The 17,835-nt window shown below is 46.4% G+C and overlaps 1 protein-coding gene across 14 annotated transcripts in view; it reads left to right on the top strand.

Annotated features, from left to right (window-relative positions):
- The window catches only part of LOC110499983 (membrane-associated guanylate kinase, WW and PDZ domain-containing protein 2), a 285,735-nt gene that overhangs the window by 209,129 nt on the left and 58,771 nt on the right, over positions 1 to 17,835 (top strand). For all 14 annotated transcript variants that reach the window (XM_090213774.1, XM_036957236.2, XM_036957235.2 and 11 more), the window contains 2 exons: positions 2,475 to 2,706; positions 4,627 to 4,706. In XM_090213774.1, the coding sequence (XP_090069900.1) occupies positions 2,475 to 2,706; positions 4,627 to 4,706 (312 nt within the window). The remainder of the gene's footprint in view (positions 1 to 2,474; positions 2,707 to 4,626; positions 4,707 to 17,835) is intronic.

Consider the following 17,835-nt stretch of genomic DNA (forward strand, 5'->3'; position numbering starts at 1 on the left):
CCTTATGCAGCAATTACAGCTGCAAGTCTTTTGGGGTATGTCTCTATAAGCTTGGCACATCTAGCCACTGGGATTTTTGCCCATTCTTAAAGGCAAAACTGCTCCAGCTCCTTTAAGTTGGATGGGTTCTGCTGGTGTAGAGCAATCTTTAAGTCATACCACATATTCTCAATTGGATTGAGGTCTGAGCTTTGACTAGGCCATTCCAAGACATTTAAATGTTTCCCCTTAATCCACTTGAGTGTTGCTTTAGCAGTATGCTTAGGGCCATTGTCCTGCTGGAAGGTGAACCTCCGTCCCAATCTCAAATCTCTGGAAGACTGAAACAGATTTCCCTCAAGAATGTCCCTGTATTTAGCGCCATCCATCATTCCTTCAATTCCGACCAGTTTCCCTGCCGATGAAAAACATGGTGTTCTCGCGGTGATGAGCGATGTTGGGTTTGCGCCAGGCATAGCGTTTTTCTTGATGGCCAAAAAGCAAAGTTTGTCTAATCTGACCAGAGTATCTTCTTCCATATGTTTGGGGAGTCTCCCACATGCCTTTTGGCGATCACCAAATGTGTTCGCTTATTTTTTTCTTTAAACAATGGCTTTTTTTCTGGCCACTATTCCGTAAAGCCCAGCTCTGTGGAGTGTACGGCTTAAAGTGGTCCTATGGACAGATACTTTGCAGCTCCTTCAGGGTTATCTTTGGTCTCTTTGTTTGCCTCTCTGATTAATGCCCTCCTTGCCTGGTCCATGAGCTTTGGTGGGCGGCCCTCTCTTGGCAGATTTGTTGTAGTGCGATGTTCTTTACATTTTTTAATAATAGATTTAATGGCGCTCGTGGGATGTTCAAAGTTTCTGATCTTTTTTATAACCTAACCCTGATCTGTACTTCTCCACAACTTTGTCCCTGACTTGTTTGGAGAGCTCCTTGGTCTTTATGGTGCTGCTTGCTTGGTGGTACCCCCAGACTCTGGGGCCTTTCAGAATAGGTGTGTATATATACTGAGATCATGTGACAGATCATGTGACACTTAGAATGCACACAGGTGGACTTTATTTAACTAATTATGTGACTTCTGAAGGTAATTGGTTGAACCAGGTCTTAATTAGGGGCTTCATAGGAAAGGGGGGGAATACAACTTTTCAGTTTTTTTTATTTTTGCATTTTTTGAAACAATTTGGACTATTTTGTGTATGTCCATTACATGAAATCCAAATAAAAATCAATTTAAATTACAGATTGTAATACACCAAAATACGAAAACGTCAATACTTTTGCAAGGCACTGTAAATGCCGTTGACCTATAGGACTGGAGTAGTCTATTGATCTGGTCAGGTAACTCATATAACTGCACTTGAGCTACAGGACTGGAGTAGTTTCATGTTGCTGTACTTTCTCACAGTAGCTCTGCTATTCATTGGGCTATGTGAACAAAGCTGAGAAAGATTCGATGTCGAGTATTCAGCCTAGAGCTGCACTGTAGTTTTCTGTTACTGAGTGTATGGACAGTGCATATACAGGTTGGGGGAAAGGGAGAGAGTGAAAGAGAGAGAGAGAGAGAGATCGATAGAGCAGGCAGTATGAGTTGAGCAGATAGCTCCATAGATGAGCTCTCCCTCCCTACCTCTGCCTGCTGCTGTGGCTGTCCTCTGGGACGGCCCAACCAAGCGCCACAACTCAAACTAGGACACATCATCAGCTCCACTTTCTCTCAATCCCCTCTGCCTGCCACCTCTCTCACTCTGCTCTCTCTGTCTATTTCCCTCTCTCTTTCAATCACTCTCCATCTCTCTCTGCTCGGTATCCTTACTCTCTCTTGCTCACTCTCTTTATCTGTCTGTCTATCTCTCTATTTCTGTCCGTGTGTAATTGCCACCCTCTCCCTATTTGAAATCCTCTCTATCTTTCTTTTTATCTCGTTCCATCTCTTTTTCCTTGGCACTCAATCACGCTGCCCCCTCTCCCTCCTCCTCTCTCCCTTCTACCTTTCCCTCCTCCTCCCTCCCCTCTACCCTTCCCTCCTCTCCCCTCCCCTTTCCCTCCTCCCCTCTCAACTCTCCCCTTCCCTCCTCCTCTCTCCCTTCTCACCTTCCCTCCTCCGCTCTCCCTCTCCCTTCTCACCTTCCCTCCTCCGCTCTCCCTCTCCCCTCTACCCTTCCCTCCTCCACTCTCCCCTCACCCCTTCTCTCCTCCCCTCTCCCTCTCCCCTTCACTCTCCCTCTCCCCTCCCCTCTCCCCTTCACTCCTCATCTCTCCCCTCTCCTGTTCCCCCCTCCCCTCTCCCCTCTACCTTTCCCTCCTCCTCTCTCACTTCTACCTTTCCCTCCTCCCCTCTCAACTCTCCCCTTCCCTCCTCCCCTCTCAACTTTCCCCATCCCTCCTCCTCTCTGCCCTCTCCTCTTCCCTCCTCCTCTCTTCCCTCCCCTGTTCCTCTAGTAGTAATGTCAGCTCTGACTCACCTGTCATTCACTTCTCCTTCTCAGAGTCCAGTGAACATGAAGACAAGAGTACAGATGTCTCCTCGGGGGACGTCCCCACCCAGACCTGTCCCCCCACCGAGACCCCCACCACCCCTAACAATGAGGTCCCCCAGGAGGAGGGGGGCGAGCTAGCCAAGTCGCCCCCCAAGCCAGATGAGAATGAGAGTGAGCTTGGCCCCCTGCCAGAGAACTGGGAGATGGCCTACACAGAGAAGGGAGAGGTGTACTTTATCGAGTAAGTGTCTGCGCTGGAGAGAACGGCGTCAAATTATCCCAATGCACACACACGCACACGCAAGCACACACACAAACAGACAGCCAACAGCAGCCAAATAGTTGACTGTTGTTGTCATGAGATTTAGACGTTCTTGTCCATGCAATGTTTCGCCAGGGAGAATAGAAGGTAAAAGTTGCCCAAGTATTTTAAGCAGCTTTCACATGCACACACACACACACACACACACACACACACGCACACACACACACAAGAACACTCACTCCCACGGTAATGAATTCTATTGTTCCGTGTGGCCAGCTGTATTGGAGCTATTTTACAACAGATCTTCATTGGACCTGTTAGATTTTTACTGCTACAATATAATTGTAGAGGTAAGTTGTCTTTCTCTTACATTTGATTCATATTTAAACGTCTTCTGACTGTGTGAGTGTGTATGTGCCTGTCTGTGTGTGTCCATCAGTCAATAGGCAGGTTATTACAGAATCCTTTAGGAAATTAACAATCATTTTAATTTATGTGACAGAAACATCATCCGATTCCCAGAGGACTGCCTTTCATTGTGTCGTATAATAGAGTAGCAGAGAAAACATCCAGCAGGGTTAGTTTTAATGTAGTTGTCTGCCAGTCAGTCAGCCGGTCAGTTAGCCAGTCGGTCAGCCGGTCTGCCAGCCAGTCAGCCTGTCACATACTTCTTGTGTATCCTCTCCTCCACAGAGGCAGACTGTTAATTCCACCCACTACAGACTAGACTAGGTCTCTATGTCTCGTCCACCCAGGCCCTGAGTGTTCCTACATCTAGATGAATCAATCTGGAACGTTGTGTGCTAACGCGTTTAGCCGCCGAATTTGTAGCTGTACGTTTTGGGAAAAGTAAATGATGCGGTGCCAAGGCGGTACCAGATGCCAACGGGATGGCTCCCTTTGATTTGTCTCCAGATTCCATCAATTTGTTTATCCAGAATCCTCAGAGAGAGAGAGAGAGAGAGAGAGATACAGGGGAAGACAGGGAGAGATAGAAAGAGAGGGAGAAGGAGGAAGGGAAAGTGGGAAAAAGAGAGGGGTGGGAAGAGATTGAAAGGCAGAATCAAAAGGGAAAATGAGGGAGAGAGAGAGAGAAGGAAAGGGAGAGGTGCGTGAAGAGATAGTGCTACGAGAGAGAGAGGAAGGGGCATTTCATCACCCGAGATTTTCAAGTAGTGCTCAGTGTCCCCTCCCAAAGGTGGATTCGGGATCATTTTTTCGGCAGCTTGTCCCGCTTTCCTGCAGCCACGTTTCCCTCCCTCCCTTCCCCCACTTGTCCTGTCATCTCTTCAAGGGAGGGCATTATGTCCTCAGATGCGATAAAGAGATCCATTGAAGTTTCCTTGGCACCGCCTCTCATCTGATCACAGTCCAGTGTTGATCCTGCCAAGCCCACAGCTGTTCAGCTCTATCACTCACACCTCTCCCCTTCTCCCTCCATCCCTCCATCCTTCCATCCCTCCATCCCTCCATCCCTCCATCCCCCCATCCCTCCATCCTTCCATCCCTCCATCCCTCCATCCCTCCATCCCTCCATCCCCCCATCCCTCCATCCCTCCATCCCTCCATCCCTCCATCCTTCCATCCCTCCATCCCTCCATCCCTCCATCCTTCCATCCCTCCATCCCTCCATCCCTCCATCCTTCCATCCCTCCATCCCTCCATCCTTCCATCCCTCCATCCTTCCCGGCACTAATGAGAAACAGTGTGCAAATTAAAAGTATCGATTGCCATTTTGTTAACCTAAAGGGGTTTTTCTTCTCGCCAGACAGTTTAGAGGGTGGGCACACAGGGGAACATCTCTTTTTCTCTTAAATGATGCTGAATTGAGAATCTCCTCCCTCCCTGGCTCTCTCTCTATTCCTGTCACTGTCTCTCCTTTTCTCTCTCGTCAAGCCACAACACCAAGACGACGTCGTGGCTGGACCCGCGGCTGGCGAAGAAGGCGAAGCCACCAGAAGAATGCAAAGAGGACGGTAAGTGTCTCTCTTCTCTCGCTCTCTCTCCCCTTTTCAAAGTCTCTCAACTCTCTCTCCCGTAAAACCTTTGAATTCCTTTTTGGGTCCAAATCATTAGTATCTATTCATCGTCTGATGGCGGTTTGCAATATCTTCAGTGTTTTGATCCGAGGGCTGAAAGGATGGATGTTGCCGTATACCATTATATATGAATAGCCATCAGTCACTGAGGACAGTGGTTTATTTGGGGTCCTTGTCTGACACTTGTAGATGTGTACAGTGTCTTTATAACCGTGTTCTGTTACCTGACCTGTGTGGAGATGGTGCTACTTTTAGCCCCTGTAGAGGGACTGGGGGAGTGGGTAGGATGGTTAACAGAGACCTCTTTATCCCCCACTGGGAGTAGGGAGCTATGCACCACCACAGAATGGACACTACACACACAGACACAAACACACACATACACACACTGACGCACAAACAGGCAGCAGGGCGGAAGGAGAGAGAGTGTCATTCAGATGGTTTGACTAAGAGAGGAAGAGTAAGGAGACTGATGTGGAAAGAAGACGCTATGCAGTAATATAGTGTTGCAGAAGAGATACAGCCTATGACCATGAGGTGAGGAATAGGATGTTGTTGCATCCTGAAAAATCTCTCTCTCATTTTTCTCCATTCAGCAATGTGCTTTTGAGTGATCTCCGGCATTGATAGCGCGGGAGTCTGAAGCAGAATCCTCTATCTCTCCAACCCTGAAGCCCCTCTCACACTCTCTCTCTCTCTCTCTCTCTCTCTCGTCTCTCTCTCTCTCTCTCTCTCTCTCTCTCTCTCTCTCTCTCTCTCTCATGTGTCTCTCTCTCTCTCATCTGTCTCTCTCTCATCTGTCTCCCACTCTCTCTCTCATCTGTCTCCCACTCTGTCTTCTCTCTCTCTCATTATCTCTATCTCTCCCTCATCTGGGTGAGATTTATGTGTTGAGTAGTAGACAGGGGTATAGCAGCATTGTAAGGTGGAGGGGAATGGAGGTCATATCAGACACAGAGACAGTCAGGCTGATGGGAATGGAGAACATATCAGACACAGAAACAGTCAGGCTGATGGGAATGGAGGTCATATCAGACACAGAGACAGTCAGGCTGATGGGAATGGAGAACATATCAGACACAGAAACAGTCAGGCTGATGGGAATGGAGAACATATCAGACACAGAGACAGTCAGGCTGATGGGAATGGAGCTCATATCAGACACAGAGACAGTCAGGCAGATGGGAATGGAGAACATATCAGACACAGAGACAGTCAGGCAGATGGGAATGGAGCTCATATCAGACACAGAGACAGTCAGGCTGATGGGAATGGAGCTCATATCAGACACAGAGACAGTCAGGCTGAGGAGAATGGAGTTCATATCAGACACAGAAACAGTCAGGCTGATGGGAATGGAGCTCATATCAAACACAGAAACAGTCAGGCTGATGGGAATGGAGGTCATATCAGACACAGAAACAGTCAGGCTGATGGGAATGGAGCTCATATCAGACACAGAGACAGTCAGGCTGATGGGAATGGAGCTCATATCAGACACTGAGACAGTCAGGCTGAGGAGAATGGAGCTCATATCAGACAGAGACAGTCAGGCTGAGGAGAATGGAGCTCATATCAGACACAAAGACAGTCAGGCTGAGGAGAATGGAGCTCATATCAGACACAGAGACAGTCAGGCTGAGGAGAATGGAGCTCATGTCAGACACAGAGACAGTCAGGCTGAGGAGAATGGAGCTCATATCAGACACAGTCAGGCTGAGGAGAATGGAGCTCATATCAGACACAGAGACAGTCAGGCTGAGGAGAATGGAGCTCATATCAGACACAAAGACAGTCAGGCTGAGGAGAATGGAGCTCATATCAGACACAGAGACAGTCAGGCTGAGGAGAATGGAGCTCATATCAGACACAGAGACAGTCAGGCTGAGGAGAATGGAGCTCATATCAGACACAGAGACAGTCAGGCTGAGGAGAATGGAGTTCATATCAGACACAGAGACAGTCAGGCTGAGGAGAATGGAGCTCATATCAGACACAAAGACAGTCAGGCTGAGGAGAATGGAGCTCATATCAGACACAGAGACAGTCAGGCTGAGGAGAATGGAGCTCATATCAGACACAGAGACAGTCAGGCTGAGGAGAATGGAGCTCATATCAGACACAGAGACAGTCAGGCTGAGGAGAATGGAGCTCATATCAGACACAGAGACAGTCAGGCTGAGGAGAATGGAGCTCATATCAGACACAGAGACAGCAGGTTCAAGATAAGGTCTCATTTGTGGAGTGAATCATCCTATCTGAGCCCAGCTTAGTCAATCATGTCTGTCTGATAAACACTTACTCACACAGCCACAGTTTTTCTCACAATCACCCCCCCCCCCCCCCCCCCCCCCCACACACACATACTGTATATACACAGACAGTAGGGCTCCAGTATTCTGAGGCCATCCAAAATATAAGCAGGAGAATGAAGGAGACAGGAAGATAGTTGAACAATTTGGAAGATGACAAGAAAGAGGAAACAAAGAGAATGTCTTAGGAAGATGAATCCCAGGAAACCATCTTGGTCTAGTTCAGGGATGGGCATCTGGCAGCCTCCCTTTTGAAGCCCTCAGATCACTTTTTCTCTTATGTCAGTCACTGATTGTCAGTCAATGTCAGCAAAGAAAATGTGATTGCTAGGTTAGTTTAGAGGCAAGCTATTGACTTTGTTAGTCAGTCTCACTCAGATGTCAAATTAAAAACTGAGAGCAGCTCATTTTCCTCTGGCTCCTGTCAAAACACAAGACACTGACGCACAAACAGGCAGCAGGGCGGAAGGAGAGAGAGTGTCATTCAGATGGTTTGACTAAGAGAGGAAGAGTAAGGAGACTGATGTGGAAAGAAGACGCTATGCAGTAATATAGTGTTGCAGAAGAGATACAGCCTATGACCATGAGGTGAGGAATAGGATGTTGTTGCATCCTGAAAAATCTCTCTCTCATTTTTCTCCATTCAGCAATGTGCTTTTGAGTGATCTCCGGCATTGATAGCGCGGGAGTCTGAAGCAGAATCCTCTATCTCTCCAACCCTGAAGCCCCTCTCACACTCTCTCTCTCTCTCTCTCTCTCTCTCGTCTCTCTCTCTCTCTCTCTCTCTCTCTCTCTCTCTCTCTCTCTCTCTCATGTGTCTCTCTCTCTCTCATCTGTCTCTCTCTCATCTGTCTCCCACTCTCTCTCTCATCTGTCTCCCACTCTGTCTTCTCTCTCTCTCATTATCTCTATCTCTCCCTCATCTGGGTGAGATTTATGTGTTGAGTAGTAGACAGGGGTATAGCAGCATTGTAAGGTGGAGGGGAATGGAGGTCATATCAGACACAGAGACAGTCAGGCTGATGGGAATGGAGAACATATCAGACACAGAAACAGTCAGGCTGATGGGAATGGAGGTCATATCAGACACAGAGACAGTCAGGCTGATGGGAATGGAGAACATATCAGACACAGAAACAGTCAGGCTGATGGGAATGGAGAACATATCAGACACAGAGACAGTCAGGCTGATGGGAATGGAGCTCATATCAGACACAGAGACAGTCAGGCAGATGGGAATGGAGAACATATCAGACACAGAGACAGTCAGGCAGATGGGAATGGAGCTCATATCAGACACAGAGACAGTCAGGCTGATGGGAATGGAGCTCATATCAGACACAGAGACAGTCAGGCTGAGGAGAATGGAGTTCATATCAGACACAGAAACAGTCAGGCTGATGGGAATGGAGCTCATATCAAACACAGAAACAGTCAGGCTGATGGGAATGGAGGTCATATCAGACACAGAAACAGTCAGGCTGATGGGAATGGAGCTCATATCAGACACAGAGACAGTCAGGCTGATGGGAATGGAGCTCATATCAGACACTGAGACAGTCAGGCTGAGGAGAATGGAGCTCATATCAGACAGAGACAGTCAGGCTGAGGAGAATGGAGCTCATATCAGACACAAAGACAGTCAGGCTGAGGAGAATGGAGCTCATATCAGACACAGAGACAGTCAGGCTGAGGAGAATGGAGCTCATGTCAGACACAGAGACAGTCAGGCTGAGGAGAATGGAGCTCATATCAGACACAGTCAGGCTGAGGAGAATGGAGCTCTGTCAAAATGAGCAGAATTACATGAAATTTAGATTTTTGTATGCTTGTTTATTCCAATGTGTAACTCTGTGTTGTTTTTTCCACACTGCTTTGCTTTCTCTTGTCCAGGTCACAGTTGTAAATGAGAACTTGTTCTCACCTGGCCTACCTGGTTAAATAAAGGTGAAATAAAATAAATAACAAATTCTTATACAATTGCTAAATCTTCTCTCTGCGTCATGGCAAAATATGTAGAACTGCACTTTTCTTTGAAACAAACAAACAAACAAATCTCCGCTGTCAAAAGGGAGGCCACTAAAATGTTCTGCTCACAATATGTGTGAGGGGGCAGTATGGATGTTGGTATGCAGACCCGCGAGCAACTGCGGCCCCTCATGATGACTTCACATTTTTTGTGGCCCCACCCCTTTCAAAACTGCCCATCCCTGATCTAGTTCATCAGGGTACCTCCAATCCCGTTCCTCCAGTCAGGACGTTCCATGCTACGAGATGTTAATCTGGGTACCTCCAATCCCATTCCTCCAGTCAGGACGTTCCATGCTACGAGATGTTAATCTGGGTACCTCCAATCCCATTCCTCCAGTCAGGACGTTCCATGCTACGAGATGTTAATCTGGGTACCTCCAATCCCATTCCTCCAGTCAGGACGTTCCATGCTACGAGATGTTAATCTGGGTACCTCCAATCCCATTCCTCTAGTCAGGACGTTCCATGCTACGAGATGTTAATCTGGGTACCTCCAATCCCATTCCTCCAGTCAGGACGTTCCATGCTACGAGATGTGATGTAATGTATGTGAAGGAGATTAATATTGATCTAGTTGGACAGATTATCCAGTGATCACTGGCCCTGGGAGAGACAGAATTTATGGTTCCAATGTAGAGCCTCAACCAGCTGGAGAAGGGGATCTAAGAGGGGATCCCCAGGGCCCACGCCGGGGCTAGGAGCTATAATCAGGGGAACGTTAGTGAGAATCTGCCCATGTTTCACTAGCTGGCAGCTGGGTAGCAGCGAAGCAGGCCTCCCTGAGAGATGTGTAGGAGAGATGAGCTGGTGCTGTATATTGTGTATTGATTAGGAGGCATGTGGAGCAGGGGTGTAGTGTGTGTGTGTGCCCACGCGCTGGTGAACGTTAACAGGATCACAGGATGGGGTCTAAACTCTGTCTCTGAACAACAGACGAGAGGTAGGAGGAGAGACTCACCAAACAGGGAGACATGGAGCCCTGAGGATGGAAGGAACACACACACTGAAGAAACAGCACTATACATCCTCTAACATTCATTTTGATCTATAAACAACTTATACATGCAGATCTGTCAATTATTCAGGCATACGTCTGCTACCTGTGTGTGTGTGTGTGTGTGTGTGTGTGTGTGTGTGTGTGTGTGTGTGTGTGTGTGTGCGCCAGCAGCAGAGTAGTTGTCAGCTGATTCCCCCGGTTCAAAGGCACATCAGTGATAGAGAGAGATCTCATCATCAGAGGAGCGCTATGGCTTGGTTACATAACCTCTCTCTCTCTCCTTCTGTATCTTCCTGCTGTCCTCTTTCATTTTTTGACTTGAGGGAACCTGGAATAGGACAGTCTTCAAATCAAAGCCTGCTGTTTAATTCTGTCTTCCTTCCTTCTCCCTCAAAGCCAGCTTGTTTTCCTGCTTTACCACATATTTGCTGGATGAGAAGACAGAACAGGCTCCCCTGTTTTGAGAGTTGTCTCTGTCTCTCTCTCTCCTGTTCTACATACAACCTGTCTGCTAGCTCACTGTGCCTTCAGAGAAGCCAACAGAATCCCCCTGATACGTAGAAGGAAAAAAACAAGAAAACTAATCCAGCCTGCCTGCCTGTCGGTCGTCACTATTTCAATGCATTTCATCATTTAAAAGTCGGGTTAGTTCTATCCTAAGAAGCTGTCGCACAACACACATCCCATCTAGAATACAGTGTAACCAATGAAAGGCTTTGGTTAGGAGGGACTGGTGTGACTGATAGGGATCTGGGCTGTGATGGCATTGGGAGGAGTTTGAAGGTTGAAGGTTTTAAATGGCTGCTTTGTTCCATTGTGTTTCTTTATGTCTCGTCTGTTTTGACGCCGTCTCTGTGACGAGACCGAGGGCTCAGAGAGAGAGAGAGAGCGACATGGAGAGGGAAAGGGGGAGGGGGAGAGAGACAAGGCCGGGGCATAGGTAATTATATTCTAGTCATGTAAAACGGAGCATGCCTGAGACGCACCAGACAAAGTTATCATCGTGTCTCACCCGTTAGCGCAGAGCTCACTCTCTCGTCTCCTCCCAGTGAAAACAGTCTCCGGGGAAAATAGCAGCACTTGTTTTTCTGTCCGGCTGTAAAAAAACTATGCAGATGAGACTGGCAGGAAAGAGGGAAGGCTTTTAGGGTTGAAAGGTTGACATGTTCTTTCCTAATAGCCTTATTTGATGGCTTGTCTTTCTGTTGTGCTCACATACCCAGATACTCACACATCAGGTTGGTGTGGTGTTAGGAGTGGTTTGAGGACCCTGACCTTATGATTTACCCCTCTCAGTGCTGGTCAGATAGGTGTGTGTGTGTGTGTGTGTGCGTGCGTGCGCGTGTGTTGAGTAAAAGTTGTCGCCCTCCCTCACCTTGAGTCTCCAGCAGGAGAGGAGAAGGGAGGGTCTGTGACATGATTGATGGGTATATTCTGAGAACATCCTCCACCCTACCTGACACCCTAGACCCACTCCAATTTGCTTACCGCCCCAGCAGGACCACAGACGACGCAATCACAATCACACTGCCCTAACCCACTTGGACAAGAGGAATACCTATGTAAGAATGCTGTTCATCGACTACAGCTCAGCATTTAACACCATAGTACCCTCCAAACCCGTCATTAAGCTCGAGACCCCCGCCCTGTGCAACTGGGTCCTGGACTTACTGACGGGACACCTCCAGGTGGTGAGGGTAGGAAACAACATCTCCACCCCGCTGATCCTCAACACTGGAGCCCCACAAGGGTGCGTTCTCAGCCCTCTCCTGTACTCCCTGTTCACCCATGACTGCGTGGCCATGCACACCTCCAACTCAATCATCAAGTTTGCAGACGACACTACAGTGGTAGACTTGATTACCAACAACAACAAGACGGCCTACAGGGAGGAGGTGAGGGCCCTCGGTGTGTGGTGTCAGGAAAATAACCTCACACTCAACGTCAACAAAACAAACAAGATGATCATGGACTTCAGAAAACAGCAGAGGGAGCACCCCCCTATCCACATCGACCGGACAGTAGTGGAGAAGGTGGAAAGTTTTAAGTTCCTCGGCGTACACATCACGGACAAACTGAAATGGTCTACCCACACAGACAGCGTGGTGAAGAAGGCCTAACAGCGCCTCTTCAACCTCAGGAGGCTGAAGAAATTTGGCTTGTCACCAAAAACACTCACAAACTTTTACAGATGCACAATCAAGAGCATCCTGTCAGGCTGTATCACCGCCTGGTGCGGCAACTTCTCCGCCCACAACCGTAAGGCTCTCCAGTGGCTGGATGTGTGTGTGTGTGTGTGTCCTTCTCCAAGCCCGTTGAGAGGAGAGGCTGAAGAGGAGAGGTATGAGTCCTTCAGAAGCCCAGTCACGCTCCACCCCACTCCAGACACACTTAATGGTTAATCATCCTCAACCATCCATGCTTCCCCCTCCCTTCCTCTCTTCTGCATCCTCCCTCCACAGCACCTAAATCAACTCTAGTAATAGGCTGTTCTACCTGAGTAAGTCATCTGCTCTGCTCCACTGGTTGTTTTACCCTCGTTGTGAAGGGAGAGATCAGCTGAGTTTAGATGGCTTTTGAACATCATTGCTTTTGGACAAACCCAACTCCCTTAGCTTTCCTGAAGAACTTAAAGGGCAACTTCACCACTTTCCAACCTCATTGCCATTATCTTCAGCACACTACCAGTGTCTACATATCTGAAAACGGCACATTTCTACGTTTTGTGGGAAAAGTATGAAGTAAAAACGTACTACATCATCAGAGGTGAATCATTTTAAAACCAGTTATTTTTAAATGTTTGTGTTGATGTGGGGAGAAATAAAATACAATACAAATATAATGGTTTTGAAAATCACAGTTTTTTACTTATTTTTGACCACAGATCATAGAAACACGCAGTTTTCACATAATGTACTTAGACACTGGTTTGGAGATAACGAATTTTCCAACTTGTTTGAACTACTGATTGTGAATCCCAACTCTAAGACTATAACAAACACAGTGGATTGGGGAGCTCAGGTGTGATTATAAATCAAAGGTTACCCCGGTGGGGAAATATTGATTGTGTTAGTTATTACGTCCTAGGTAAATGCCAGAACAGCAACCTTTCTCTTTCAATTTAAGGGTATTATATTTTTTGTATTCAGCTCAAATTGACTGTGTGCTCATTTCCGGGGGCGACAGTGAAACCTAGGCCTAAGTGCATACTTTTGCTAACTCCACTCCTTGTTTTGAGTGGGTGCAGTTAGGGGTCAGGGGTCAAGTACAGCGACATGGAAGGTAGACGTGTCTGGAGGATTAGTAGTCCAAATGGCCCACCATCATCAGACAGCCCCTCTGCTCAGCCCAAAAGACTTCCCTCACTTCCTCCTCCACAGGTTACCATGGAAACTATCTCCCTTCACAGTGAGACATTAGCTATGATTCCATTAACTTGTCCAGTGATTGTTTTGGGGGGGTTGACATTTAGAAAGTTTGCATAGAAAATAGATGTGACAATTGCCCACTGCGGTGCGTTTCCATTTAACTATCTTGTGTCGATATAAACAGCTAGACGTCATGACGTCACACTTAAAAAAGAAACCCACAGTGTCGATTATAAATGAAGCATAGAATTGCTCATTAATAAATTGGCGACAGTCTGTGTGCTCTCCCACCTATCAGTCACAGGTAGCTTGCGAAAGACAGCATGGATAGAATGCAAGAAATTGACTAATATTTGCCATATTCGTATAATTCTCACTTGCTAACATATCGCCACAGTCCGCGCCATGGTTAAATTTGCACTCCTGTAGATCTGAAATCATTGGATGGGGAAACTTCCATCCAGCCAACCAGAAAAGCAAGGTGAAGCGATTCAGGCATTCTTGAAAGTCATGACATTCCTTGTCCTGCAAAGAAACATTATTTGTATATTTGAATTTTTTTTATTTTTCAAGCAGTAGGCATTTAGACTATTGGCACCCTGACCTACGGGCGGTAAATGGATCTAATTAATTTGATTCAATGCGATTCAATCTTTGAGGACTGTAACAATAGAAATACTATTTATTTATGCCTATTAATAGCCATTGTCAACTTCCCTCCTGGTTATTTTGCTCACAACTCACTGTCAGCCTGTATACAAATTAGGCCGTCGTATGGATTTAGTACAGAAAAATAATTTGTTTGCAAATGCTGGGGCCATGACATCACGGGCCCCGCCCCCCGCGCACCTTAAAAAAGATTCCGCTGTCATAATTTATTGGAAAAACCGTTTCCATCATCATTTGTCGCAATAAAGTTACACAAATACAAATCCAACCTGTCGAACGGAAACAAATGTTGTCAATCTTTAGAAAATGTCTCCTATATCTGCTGTTTACATTACACGTGTCGCAATTACATTTTTTGCGACATTGTTTTTGTCGAATAAACCTAGGTCACTGGAATCCTGCCTAGTGTAAGGAGAAGATTTACTTGAAGTCCTTCAGGGTCTTCTTTCTTAAGACTTGTTTCAGTTTATGACTCTGTTTCAGTCCAGCTGTTGTGACTCAACTGGACTGGGGCTGTCATGTTAATATACAGTATATATCAGTGTGTCAGGGGCTATATAGATGTCCTCTGTTCCATCTGGCAACCACCTCATCAAGGAAAGAGAATAAACCCAGCAAACCTCTTCCTCTTGCTCCTCCTCCTCCTCATTCTCAGCAGCAGACTGACTGATATTACCTCTGTCTCAGCATGGTGGTGCTATCACTGTGACAACACACACTAGTTCAATTCCCATTTTCCTTCAGTGGCTCCCGTCTCAGTTGCTCTCTCCTCAGTCCATTCCAAAACAACGATAGCTGTTTGGCGAGTGAATCAAGTGGAGATTATAGAGAATTGTGGGGGATCAGACCTGGCGAGACTACTCTAGACAACACTTCAAATGAGGGCTTTCAAACAGAGGCCTAAGGGCATAACTTTGCTAACTCCACCCCATATTTTGAGTATTGGAATAAGACCCTTGGGGTGTTTACACACCTGACTCTCCGTGGGAATACACTGGAGAGATACTCAGCAAGTAGAGGAAGCGGCTGAAGGAAAAAGTTGAGATGTATTGGTCTCCTGTCTAAGCAGGCACCAGTGGGAAGGGGGTGCGACATCAGAGACGAAACAGTCCCATGTGCTGCAGGTGACCTGAATTCACTTCAGCCAGCTCCTCCCCTGAAGAAAGGAAAAGGGAAAGCAGGGGAACATGGGTAACATGGGCTGTTCCTCTCCTCAGACAGAATTAGAAAGGCCAGATGAAATATGCATGAGCATGAGAGCATGAAACTTTACTTCAAAAAGTCTCTCTGTACTAGTGCATTTTAAAGTGTTTTCCTTTAGAGCTCTTCAAACAGGGAGAGAGGAGCGGACAGGAGAGGAGAGGATGGCCGAACAGGGAATGAGATAGAGGAGGAGAGAGTGAAAGAAGGGGGAGAGCTTAGAGAACCCCCCTGCTGAAAGCAAAATGGAATAAACCAAAGGAACATTTACTGAGGCCTAGCCTACTGATGTCGACATTTCTCAGACTGCATGGAAAACCCTGTGGGAAAACCCATTGTTTTATTTCAACACTCAGTCTCTTTGCTCTATACCAGTGGTTCCCAAACCTTTTATAGTCCTGTACTCCTTCAAACATTCAACCTCCAACTGCGTACCCCCTCTAGCACCAGGGTCAGCGCACTCTCAAATGTTGTTTTTTCCATCATTGTAGGCCTGCCACACACACACTATACGATACATTTATTAAACAGAAGAATGAGTGTGAGTTTTTATCACAACCCGGCCCGTATAGGACCAGGGACCAAGTAATAATAATCAATAATTATGCTCTTTATTTAACCATCCTTCATATAAAACCTTATTTGTTAATTGAAAATTGAATAACTCACCACAGGTTAATGAGAAGAGGGGGCTTGAATGGATGCACATAACTCTGCAATGTTGGGTTTTATTGGAGAGAGTCTCCGTCTTAAATCATTTTCCACACACAGTCTGTGCCTGTATTTAGTGTTCATGCTAGTGAGGACCGAGAATCCACTCTCACATAGATACCTGGTTGCAAAGGGCATCAGTGTCTTAACAACGCGATTTGCCAAGGCAGGATACTCTGAGCGCAGCCCAATCCAGAAATCTGGCAGTGACTTCTGATTCAATTAAATTTTCACAGAACCGCTTGATGTAATTTCAATGAGGCTCTCTTGTTCAGATATCGGTAAGTGGACTGGAGGCAGGGCATGAAAGGGATAACGAATCCAGTTGTTTGTGTCATCCGTTTCGGGAAAGTACCTGTGTAATTGCGCACCCAACTCACTCAGGTGCTTCACTATATCACATTTGATATTGTTAGGTTCTAATTTTTTTAAATAACTCACAGAGTAAATAACTCACAGACACTAGAGAAGCTTAACCAAGTTTAATTCTTCCCAAAGGGTCGACACAGCTGTATTCAGAGAAAGACATGTTTCCACCACTACAAGTATATATACTCCACTTCTCTCCAATCCTTACATCTTATGGTTCCACTGGAAGACGAAGTAATAAACCGTTCTGTCTCCCTTAAGGTGACCTGACCTGACCTCAACCCCCTTGATGTCTCATCCAAAGCTCTCCACCCGTATCCCCTATTGCACTCCCGTGACTCCCTCCCGTCCACCCAGCACATTCCATAGCCACTCTGTCTTTCCACAGAGAACCATTAACTTATGACATAAAAAACATTATCTTTCACACCTTTATATACTATGCTTCTGATCTGTCATGTCTTTAGTATATCAATGTTCAAAGTTGACCCCAAATCCAACAATATTGTCCATAACCTTGAGTTCATTTGCATACAAAATAATTATACAATGATGGAAAGACCTGTGTTTTGTCCTTGCTAATACAGAGAGAGAAGAGCTCCAGCTTCTTAATCATTTTGTCCCGCACATTGAATATAGATGCGGAGAGTCCCTGTAATCCTACAATTAAGTCCCTGTAATCCTAGATTCAGATCATTCAGGTGAGAAAAAACATCACCCAGATAGGCCAGTCGTGTGAGAAACTGGTCATCATGCAAGCGGTCAGACAAGTGAAATGATGGTCAGTAAAGAAAAAACTTTAAGCTCGTCTCTCAATTAAAAAAAACGTGTCAATACTTTTCCCCTTGATAACCAGCGCAATTCTTTATGTTGTATAAGCATTGCATGGTCGCTGCCCATATCATTGCACAATGCAGAAAATACACGAGAGTTCAGGGGCCTTGCTTTAACAAAGTTAACCATTTTCACTGTAGTGTCCAAAACGTCTTTCAAGTTGTCAGGCATTCCCTTGGCAGCAAGAGCCTCTCGGTGGATGCTGCAGTGTACCCAAGTGGCATCGGGAGAAACTACTTGCATGCGCATTACCACTCCACTATGTCTCCCTGTCATGGCTTTTGCGCTATCAGTACAGATACCAACACATCTTGACCACCAAAATCCATTTTATGTCACAAAGCTGTCCAGTACTTTAAAAATATCCCCTCCTGTTGTCTTGGTTTCCAGTGGTATGCAGAAGAGGATGTCTTCCTTAATTGACCCCCCATAAACTTGACAGACATATACCAGGAGCTGTGCCACAAATCAGTGATACTGCCTCCGGGGTTCAGAGTTGAATTTGACGGCTGTAGAAGGTGTCCAATTGGACTAGCTTGAGGTCTTAGCTTTAAATTAAATATGATTATTGTAGG

Source organism: Oncorhynchus mykiss, chromosome 21, assembly GCF_057628025.1.
Source record: "Oncorhynchus mykiss isolate SJ-2025 chromosome 21, ASM5762802v1, whole genome shotgun sequence".
Lineage (NCBI taxonomy): Eukaryota > Metazoa > Chordata > Actinopteri > Salmoniformes > Salmonidae > Oncorhynchus > Oncorhynchus mykiss.